Source organism: Clarias gariepinus, chromosome 24, assembly GCF_024256425.1.
Source record: "Clarias gariepinus isolate MV-2021 ecotype Netherlands chromosome 24, CGAR_prim_01v2, whole genome shotgun sequence".
Classification (NCBI taxonomy): Eukaryota; Metazoa; Chordata; class Actinopteri; order Siluriformes; family Clariidae; genus Clarias; species Clarias gariepinus.
In genome coordinates, this window is record NC_071123.1 from 6,102,447 (window position 1) to 6,113,954 (window position 11,508).

The 11,508-nt window shown below is 38.3% G+C and overlaps 1 protein-coding gene across 2 annotated transcripts; it reads left to right on the forward strand.

The window, feature by feature from the left end:
• Positions 1–2,534: 2,534 nt before the first annotated feature.
• tbx3a (T-box transcription factor 3a) lies at positions 2,535–10,138 on the forward strand. 2 transcript variants are annotated; one of them, XM_053485991.1, is made up of 7 exons: positions 2,535–3,192; positions 3,924–4,191; positions 4,503–4,667; positions 5,593–5,669; positions 6,042–6,199; positions 6,773–7,410; positions 8,140–10,138. In XM_053485991.1, exons 1-7 carry the CDS (start codon positions 2,780–2,782, stop codon positions 8,560–8,562), a joined length of 2,142 nt encoding a protein of 713 aa, XP_053341966.1. In that variant the 5' UTR covers positions 2,535–2,779; the 3' UTR covers positions 8,563–10,138. The 2 variants fall into 2 exon arrangements, with proteins under 2 accessions (XP_053341966.1, XP_053341967.1); XM_053485992.1 differs by having other exon boundaries at positions 4,521–4,667.
• Positions 10,139–11,508: the final 1,370 nt, after the last annotated feature.

Consider the following 11,508-nt stretch of genomic DNA (forward strand, 5'->3'; position numbering starts at 1 on the left):
CAAAAAACACAATTGATTATCATAATTATTTTGAAGAATGGCATTCATCTGTTTTTACAAATAAACCCTTGAAATCTTACAAGTAGAATGAATTACTAGACTAATAATTGCAAAAAAAAACTTTTTATACACAGTAAAGGAGAGATATGTTAAACATCATCAGTGATGCTTGTGTTACACTGTGTATTTACCGTTCTCTGAGGGCTGCTTATTTAATTAGGCCTTGAGGACATAAAAGAGTGCTACTGTGTTAACATTGTTTCCTATTTAGCACGGGAGCTTGTCCTAAAATCAAATTAACTTAATTTTCAAAATTAAATAATGTGCTTTTGTGATCATTTTAAATGTAGATAGATAGATAGATAGATAGATAGATAGATAGATAGATAGATAGATAGATAGATAGATTACATGCACACACATGCATACAGTACATACATGCAAACATGCATGCATACATACATGCATACATACATAAATGTATATATACATACATACATACATACATACATACATACATGCATGCATGCATAATTCAGCCAAATTACCTTTACATATTAAGGGGAATTGTACACGAATTGTTTACGTGCAAATTAATCGTGTCACACTATATTGGGCTACGATTTTGCGTAATGGCATATCGTCAACTGTACACCATTCAAAGACATTATAGACACTGTATGAAAGTTCTGTTTTTTATTAGACGCAGAAATAAAGGTACCAAGTTGTTGCTGGGTTGATTCCAACAGTGATGCATTTACCTTCTGTACCTTTAGCTTGGAGCATATTGGAGCGTATGGGGAACATACATTTAAAAATACAATACACAAGCTTTAATAGGATCGGATCATTGGTGTCTCTTAAAGTAACACCACATGCACGAGTAAAAGTGATATTCTAAAAGTCAAAAGATGTATCCTTCAAGACACCAACCGAACGATAGCACAAAGTACAGCTTGGCAACTTGATTTTTGAAAATGTTTATAATTTTTTTTTATACATAGGGGAATATTTTAACGCAGAACAGTATGAATTACTAAAATAGTTAGTATTTTGTGAGGAAAAAAATCAGAATCTGACTAGACCTTATAATATTGTATTGTACATCTTTTGTAGGTTTACCGTTTACTTAGGAAGGTTTATGATGTTTGCCTTTAAATAGATTTTAGAGTAGAGATGTCTTTAAATTATGTTTAGAGGGGGTGGACAGTGGTAGCTCAGGAGGTTGAGGCTCTGGGTTGTTGGTCCGGGGTTCGAGCCAACGTCGGCCTGCACTTTTGGGCCCATTTCCATAAAATACCCAGCCTCTGAGCTGCAGGGCATCTTCAGTGCCAGTGCCAGTCCCAAGACTTAAAAAATGGGTGGTTTGCGGCAGGAAGGACATCCGGCGTAAAACGTATGGCAATAACTTGCGGATCGAATGATCCGATTTAGTGACTCAGTGGAAGGTAAAAGTCCAATAAGCAAATAAATGTTATGAGGTACACTATATTTACAGTTTCAGGTGAAAGGTCCTAAATCAAATTTTAGATTAAAATGAGTTAAATAATTAAGAAAAACGTGAATGTATTCTGCAAGAAGTACAACATGTAAAATGTAATAATTTAAAATAAAGAAATAAACAATACCTATATAATGAGCTTTGAAATCTATATCAGTTGCTCTGTTTTTCAGTTTTCGATTTCAATTTTTGTGACAGTGTAAATAAAAAATAAAGGACGCTGATTTAAATTCCTCCTTCTTATAAATAACATTGCGTTCATGTGTTAAAGCAAATATTGCGTAGATTTTGAATTCTGGACAGGACATGGGCTTAGCCGTGAAGGTACAAGCATGAGGCAGTGATTTCTTACGGCTTTGCTTTGCTCCTCTTCGCTGAATGCCAAAGATCGTTTGCTCTCGCCCACCCTGTGTCTTTCGACGTGATCCGCGTAAACAGCGAGCGAGGCAGCGCTGTCTCGCGGCGGCAATCGAGTTTTTCCAGACACCTCTTTATAAGTCCGAAGTCTTTCCCCTCCACCCGACCTGTTAAAACCACGCCTACGGAGCCACACAATTGGTCCTGAAAGCGTCAAAGAGCCAATCAACAGAGTCTGGCGTCTGGCAGCGCGCGTCACATCCACACGGCTCTGGAGCTCATGGAATTCAGAAGCACTGGTAAGATCTCGGTGCTGGGAACTCGCTACCTCCGCGCGGGCCAAACGGACTTTCTCCGACGTGTGTGTGTATGTGCATGCGCACGCGTGTGTGTGTTTTAGAAAGAAATGCGTGTGTGCGTGAAGATGTAGGCTATGTAATAAACTAATGGACTCGGGAACATTTATTTGAGCCACCAGTGCGTCTGTGTGAAAGGAGTCATTTTTAACGCAAACACAGCGAACGCATTTGGAACAGAATGTAGATTTTGACCACCAGCAACGTGAACGCATATTTATATAAATATAAAAACAACAAAAGTCACTGTGATTTGTCTTGCTTTTTGTTTTCTGTTCGTGTGTGTTTCTCGCTTCGGTTAAGCGAGCTGTACGACTGTACAACAACGCCGGCGAGGACTTAATGGATGGGCTTCTCTTATTCTCTGTTGCAGTCACTTTGCTGGAATCCATCTAACGAAGGACACTTCGCGACTTGAACCTAGGCGGTGAATGCTGAGGGGTTTCTTTTACAAAATTGGATTTTTGCGGATTTCTAAAAACTGGATAAAGGATCGGACTCATTTTTAGTACTGTTAAAAAAAACCAAACCAAGGCACAACTTCTAGACTAGCAGATATTGCTATATGCAATATCTGGACTTTTGGATGACCTTCCTAATGAGAGATCCAGTTATCCAAGGCACGAGTATGGCATACCACCCGTTTTTACCGAACCGGGGTCCAGAGTTTGCCATGAGCGCCATGCTGGGCCACCAACCGCCTTTTTTCCCAGCTTTGGCATTGCCACCGAACGGCTCGCTTTCACTGCCAGGAGCGCTCGGCAAGCCCATAATGGAGCAGTTGATGGGCACCGCGGATTCGGGCCTGCATTTCTCCGCTCTGGGACATCAGGCCGCCGCTGCTCATCTTCGGCCTCTAAAAACACTCGAGCCAGAGGAGGAAGTGGAGGACGACCCAAAAGTTCACCTCGAAGCGAAGGAACTTTGGGAGCTCTTCCACAAATGCGGCACAGAAATGGTCATCACCAAATCAGGAAGGTAAATCAAGGCGATATTCGAATTTCCTGTTATCGGTGGACAAGGAGATTATCTATCACATTGATTTGGGTGGCCCACTAAATATATATTTAGCAATTAGCATATCTGAATATGAGACGCCTAGGTAAACTTAGGAAGTGCTTTAGCATATACAGTGGCGCCTAACGTGGTGATATAATTTTACAGTGTTAAATGCTGCTCGACCTATGCTACTTTTATAGCATCACTTTAACGTAATCATATTTTATGACTGAAGCTAATATATTCTGACCTGTCATAACATAGCACAATTTATATGGAGTAGGCCTGATGCAAAGTGTTAAGGCTATTCTTAATTTAACACCCTCAAGAAATCAGTAGATTTTTATTATTATTATTTAAATGTAATGTGCAATTTAAGAAAATTAGATCTCTTGTGCGAAGTTATTATTATTATTATTATTATTATTATTAATAATAATAATAATAATAATAATAATAATAATAATAGCCTCGTCGGATTAGGACTGCAATTAAATTTGAATAAGCTAGGTTGTGGGTATATGTTAGGCCTACTTATCTATCAAGGCCAAAATAAATTCAACACAAAACTAATTTGCTGGGGCTTTCGTAGACTGAAACCCGGATATGCTACTAGAGCAATAAGATTGTTAAATTGTGGTCGTCCCAAAGTCAACAGGTTACAGTGATTATAAGATTATTTAAACGCATTTATTTTTTGTTTGTTACAGACGAATGTTTCCTCCGTTTAAAGTAAGATGTACTGGCCTGGACAAGAAAGCCAAATATATTCTGTTGATGGATATTGTAGCGGCTGATGACTGTAGGTATAAATTTCACAATTCGCGATGGATGGTGGCCGGTAAAGCTGACCCCGAAATGCCAAAACGGATGTACATTCATCCCGACAGCCCAGCCACTGGCGAACAATGGATGTCCAAAGTCGTCAACTTTCACAAACTCAAACTCACCAACAATATCTCCGATAAGCATGGATTTGTAAGTAGACTTTACGTTATACCAATTATTATAGTACCCAAATTAAGTAGTGGTGGTGATGGTGGTAGTAGTATAACAATTTTGTTGGGTATTCATGTCTAGATGTGATGACTTTATTTTTTACAAATAAATAAAGAATAAATAAATAAATAAAAAGTCACTTGTGTTTTATATAAGAAAGTTGTTGTAACGGCATGCGGTATAGGCCCCTATAGTAAGAAGAAAACGTTCGAATCTTCTGAAATGAGCTTGTAGACTTTTTCTTCTGTTGCTCACAGTTGTAAGCTATAGGCGTATTTAAATGTTACCAGGCCTTGTTTTCATTTCAGACAATTCTGAACTCCATGCACAAATACCAGCCAAGATTTCACATTGTTCGTGCCAACGACATTCTCAAGCTCCCCTACAGCACGTTCAGAACTTACGTTTTCCCCGAGACTGATTTCATTGCTGTTACTGCGTACCAAAACGACAAGGTAAGTTAAGATTTAGGTGCTAAGCCGAATGTTCCCAATTTTCTGCTACATTTTTATATTTTCAGCATCGATTGTATAAGCGCATCATGCATTTAAAAGTACCCAAAGTACTGTAGCATATTTAATTAATCACTGAGACCATGCTCAAATGTAGAGGCCAAAATGTTTTTCTTCAGAATGTGGGCTGGACATTTCAGGAATGTATGGTTTACAGGTTATCTTAATTATATTTAATCGCACAGGGTCGTGAGGATTTGGCAAACTACCCGGAGAGAGAGAGAGAGAGAGAGTGTGTGTGTGTGTGTGTGTGTGTGTGGGAGAGAGAGAGAATGAGAGAGAGAGAGAGAGAGAGAGAGAGCAGAAAAGAGTAAGTGAAAGAAAGAGATTATAGACGGTCATAATTAAATAAGTGTATGTGCGGGGGTGTTTGCACTGGCATGACACTATGCACACGTTTTTTTCTCCTTTTTTTTTACAAGGTAATACATTAGAGCTAAATGATTATCTTACAAAGAATTTACCTGAGTGCAAGGTAAAATTAATATGCCTACTCGCATGTGTGTGTGTGCGTGCGTGCGTGTGTGTGTGTGTGTGTGTGTGTGGAGGGGGGAGGGGGGGCGGGAGGAGGCTGCTAGGCTGTTAATGTAAATGCATTTTATGAGTGAAGGAAATCTCTGCAGACCACCAAGGCACCTATTTAAAAAAAAAGTTATAACGCAAACCAGCAACAATTAAATGCACCAAAATATGAATAAATCACGTAAGATATATTTGTTTTTTGTTTTTTTATTTCTTGCCAATAACGTTGCATAATATAATTAGCAAAATATAATTTTATCTATGCGTAGATATAGTAACCTGTAAAAATCAGCAACTAAACAGATACTTTGAATATTTGAATACCGATGTTTAACTTTAATTACAGATTACACAGCTAAAAATCGACCACAATCCGTTCGCTAAGGGGTTTCGAGATACTGGAAATGGAAGACGTGAAAAAAGGTGTGTAAATGATTCACTTTAAGACAGTTTTTAAAAAACGGAGATGCTATACAGATTGCCCCCCAAAGTCTTTATACACAGGGGAAATTACCACTTTTTTTGGCAAAATATCTTAAAACATATTGAGAGCGATGACTCTGTATGTGTTTATAAAAAATGCAATTATGTAAAAGATGTTTTGTAAATAACGTTACATTTTTGTAATATAAAAAATCGGGGGGGGGGGAGTGTTCTTCTATGCATAGAGATATAATATATAATTAACGTGCATATGGTTTAAATTATCAAAAAAAATACAAAAACTTATAAATTTAACTAAACTATTGGATGAAGATTTTATTAATGGGCCGCAACGGGCTGTTTGCGCTGCAGGAAACAGTTGGCCTTACAATCCTTACGATCCTACGAGGAACCACAGAAAAAAGAGAACGGCACTTCTGACGATTCATCCGGGGAACAGACTTCGTTCAAATGTTTTCGTCAGGCCTCTTCTCCTGCCGTGGCAACCGTTGGTCGGCAGAGCTTAAAAGGTAATACGAAGGTTTAATACGAAGCAGAGAAGCACAGAAATACAGGCCATCAATACACCGATTTTATCCAAATAAATTCAACTGATTTAACTGAAGACTATATTGCATTGAAAGGTCATTCCAAATTATGCATGTATGAATACATTTTTCTGTGGTTTATTTGTGACGAGCAGTGATTCATTTAAAATGTAATACCTGGCATCGTATATAGAATTTCTGTTTACATAAAACAGTAAATTATGAAAAAAAGGGTTTGCTTTCTTTGAACAAAATAATAAAATTAATTAAATTAGATTTAGCATTATTGGATTTTTTTTATTACACACTACTAGTTGAACAACCATTTCAGATTTGACCACATAGGCCTATTAATTCATTTTGATTCAAATTAATTAATGCATTTTCCCATGCTGTACTTTCTGTCATTTAAGATTCAAAAGTTTATTGCAATTGTTATTGAAAAGAAGCTGCTGTAAGCATATAGATTTACACCACATTAGAAATATTCTTCATTGAAAAGCCTAAAAAAATATATGTTGTAACTTTCGACCTGACGTTATCATTTCCGTGCAGATTTCTGCGACAGCGATGAAGACAGTGATGAGGACGAAAGGGACGCAAACCCCAAAGAAGGACCAGACTCAAGCAAAATCTCCACGACGACTGAAGACGCAAAGGAGCGCGAGGGTGCTTTGATCAAACTCAATTCGTTTGGAGAAGGCGACTCTCGATTAAGAGAGAGCAGGACTGAGAAAAACCGTGCCGATTCGCGACAGAGTCCTGTAACGCTCATTTCCAGCACCACACGCTCGGGAGAAGAGCTTAAAAGTCCCGCTGGAGAGCAGTCCAAACTGGACGAGTGCCGCTCCGCAAGCAAGGAGAGTTACACGACACCACTCACTGTTCAGACAGACGCCGGCGTGCATCTGAACCAGAGCCACTTGCACAGTTTCGGATTTCCGCCCGGTTTGGCTGGGCAGCAGTTTTTCAATCACCTGGGAAGCGCCCATCCTTTCCTCTTGCATCCCAGTCAGTTCAATATGGGAGGTGCGTTTTCCAATATGGCCGCCGGGATGGGGCCTTTATTGGCAGCCGTGTCCTCCGGAGGAATGACCAGCATGGACACGGCCAGCATGGCGTCACCGTCACAAAGTCTAGCTGGAGCGCCGGGAGTGCCTTTTCCTCTGCAGCAACACGTTCTGGCATCTCAGGTAAATAGTCTTAACCTGTAACCCTGACTACTCTTTTCAACGTTTTATTAGATTCCTTTGTGTGTAGTGTTTTATATACAGACAGCTAGGTTATGTGATTTTTATCGTCAACTTTGATAGCTTAAGGTGTGGCAGTACTTGTTGAACAGTGTTTTCCACTTAAATCATAAATCACAAGAAACTGCGTACCATACTTGGGACTATAAAAACATATACAATTTAAACTAGTTTTATTGGGGCTATGTTTAGTTTTTTTATAACTGGTTATTTTTTTAGAAAAACTTTATAAAAACAGGTGCAAAAGCCTGTACCTTTTTGGAAAAGGGGTGTTTGTTTTTTGTTACAAAAATATATTCAAACTAACAATATCAAACAGTTACAAAATCTACAAAACAGTTACAAACTAACAAGGCCAGTTAGAATTGTGGTGTAATTTTGAAGATCAAAATTTTGTTCAAAATCGAGATTTTGTATCACTAATGCAAACCATATTTATTTAAATAAACCAGAGCATTTTTCGTATGCTAAAAGCAGCATATAAACTTTTTTTTTTACCCCGTGCAGCCTTTTTTTTTTTTTTTTTTGGTGGGAAAAAAACTTCCAAGTTAAATTACTTCAGTATTTGAAACTATATTAGTGTTTCCTTTTGGCCGGCTTGCTGGTGTTTTTGACAGATTTTTTTTTACTGTTTTTATAGAGATTTTTTTTCTTGTTTATTTCTCTATGCAGGGTTTGGCGATGTCTCCCTTTGGAGGCATTTTCCCTTATCCCTATACGTACATGGCAGCAGCAGCTGCTGCTTCTTCTGCAGCCACCTCCTCAGTCCATCGCCACCCGTTCCTTAACGCCGTACGCCCGCGTCTGCGGTACAGCCCTTATTCATTACCGACTGTCCCGGACAGCACTTTGCTCACAACCGCCATTCCTTCCATCGACCTGAAGGGGGACATCATGGCTTCCAGTCCCGTCTCTGCAACGTTGGACTCCACGTCTGAGGTGACCAGCCGTTCCTCGACTATATCCTCTGGCTCGCTGTCTCTTTCGCCAAAAACGGGCTCTGAAAAAGATTCAAACAACGAGCTGCAGAGCATCCAGCGCCTTGTGAGCGGACTCGAATCAAAACAGGACAGAGCGCGAAGCGTTTCTCCATAATAATAATTATCATTCGTTATAGTAAGACATGATCTGCATTGGGAATCATTAAGGACATTGATGATTCGGATCGTGTACGACGGCGCCCTGTTAGCGAAAGCGGGTTTACATAGGCTACGGACCTATAGATTAAAAATGGTCGATTTAAAAAATGCACTTTGGTGAAAAACAAAATAAAATAAATAGTTGTGTTCTTGTCTTGTTAAATTAAAAAAATCTTTTTTTTTCTCTCCTGATATTTGAATAGATTACCGTAGAAGTATTGAAAATGAACAGCTTGACAAGGAAAATGTCACAGGTCGAATAAGCTGCTGCTGTTCTCACGACGTTTTATGTCAAGTTGCTGGGGGTGTCAACAGAAAGAAAATATGCACTCTTAATAGGTTCTTAGTTTATTGGATATCTCTTTATCTAATAAAATACTGCTGTGTTTTTAAAAAAAAAATAGTCATTATATAGTCTATTGTTTGAAGCCTGTCTTTACTGCCAAATGGAAGCAGGCGTTCTGCATGTTTTGTTTTTTTTACCAAATACAGACAACTACATCCAACACGTGAAAAATGACGACGAAGCATTGCGTGCAATATTACGTCACGGGTTTACTTTCATCCCGAGTGTAGACTCATGTACCCTAAGTCAATGAGCAAACAGTAACCAAAAGTTCGGACCTTGCAAACTCTTAAAATACATGGGTTATAGCCTCCATTAATCAAACTATATGATATTGAAGGCTACCCGCGGTACACAAAAACAATCCATCGTTCACATGAATTGGGGAAATGGGGAAGCTTACCGACGGACGCGGTTCTAATGACTATAATGTAAATAATAACATATAATGTAGCTAAAAAGTATTTATGTAATTATTTCATATGAATATTGCTTGTAAATATAATGGATTTGGTTTCTTCATAGGGGATCTGTTATTAATTTATTGTTGATATACTGTGTAAAAAAATCTTTGTGAGGTATCCTCTTTGCTTATGACATTCACGTCGACGTCCCTCTGACTATGGATTGTATTGAGCCCCGTAAAATATCTGCACTGCTAGGTTCCTAGCAGACCCATGTGCCATTGTTCCATACTGTTCTCTGTGTTTAAGTGTTTCTGTTCAAACGCATTAAAGGCGACAAAGCAGTGCGCCAGTGTCTTCATCACGATTAAATCATCTTCTTTTTATGTCTAACACACAAAAAACACGAAAAAAGCTTATATGTTCAGAAATAGGCTACGTTTGTTGCCAGAAGTGTAAAGTAAGATTTTTTGTATATATTTGTGTTTTTTATTTAATTTTGAACAGTTTACATCAGCAGTGTTTTCTTGAAAGTGTCAATAAAAATCTTAAATCAATCAAGATTTAAAATTGGTTGAAGAAAGCGCAAAATAAGGAGACGAATAACTTGAGAAATCTTGAAAATGTGATCATATTATAAAGAAATATTAAGTTATGAGTGCAGAACAGGAGGGAGGCTAATATAATTCCACTGAAGATGTCAAATGCATCGTTTTTGCATGCATGTATAGTGTGATCTACACAACAGCTATCCATCAAGGGGTTTTACCGAATGCAGTTTAACTCAGAAATAAAGGTACTAAGCTGTATTTGTGATTGTCTCTGGCGTGGTATTATCAAAGGTGGATGGTATGTACCTTTACCTTTAATATATTAAAGTTATCCAATATGTAGCATGAATAGCTAAAAAGATTTGCAGGTAACATTTTCAAGTTACAGGTTGGTGTTGGTATCAGACAAAATGTGGCCTGGCACTCTTATTTCTGAGAGTGTATTATAGTATGTTGGGCAAGGTAATTAAAATAGCGTTAAAGAAAAAAAAAACACTTCTCATTGTGCAAGTGATGTAAGCTGTAAGCTTTGCAAGAGGTCTGCTCTGCTCTAGAGGTATCCCATAGGTTATTTTTTGTTGTTGTTGATGATGTCTTTCTCTTTCACGAAATCTCTACTAAAATCTCCCCTGGAAGCGGTAAAAGTGAAAGCATCAGCACGGTTCGACCTGTCCTTGGCGGAATTCCTTCCCTTGACATTAAGCTGTATGGAGCCACTGCGCTTTATGAGGGCCACCGTGGCACCAGCAACCTCTTCCAACCTGGAAGAATGTAAAATAACATGTTTGCCCACTCGCCTGCGCCTGGAGTCACAGGTTTATCAAAGCACCTATCTTTATTTGTATATAGTATGGTTAATAAGTAACGTCAGTGGCGCTGGAAAATAGAGGTAAACATGAGGCGAACTATCTCAATTGCTCCTTCTATTGCTCACCTGGCGCCTTCGATATCTTAACCGATTTTATTACTCGACAGGCGACAGTGCGTCTGCCGGATAACGTTGGAAGGATGTTCCCAGCTGAGGTCAGCTGCTTATCGCCACCCAGTGGTGACAGGGCAAAGTACACGTCAAAGTGCGAAGGGATTGCTCAGTCTAAACACTGTATATCAATAGTTGGTTAATAGATAGTTTAGAAATCTTCGTTTAGAAGTTATAGCCTACAAAAACGACACTTGAATAGACATAAACTTTATCATGAATCAGTTCAATCTTAATAAAAAATTAACATTTAAATCTGCTAAGGGATGGCTTTGGTTCGATTCGCCTTTTTTGTTGTTTCCCATTGGAACTAATAAGGTAGCGTTGTTTAACATACAATCACATTTATTTTGTTTTATATTGATGTCATTTACCAAAATCCACATAACCATTCAAATCAATTCGATTTATAATTAGCGCTTTTAAAAATTGTCATTGCCGCAAAGCAAAAACGAAGGAAAAATAGAGAAATCAGTATGAAATGCGTGAGAAATTATGTAGTTTTTCAGCAAATCTGTCAGAATTGACAGATTGTCCCTGGTGAGCAAGCTGAGGGCGACGGTTAACATGAAATATAAGATTATTTTTTTATTATTATTATTCTGCTGATTCTGACTCTGAT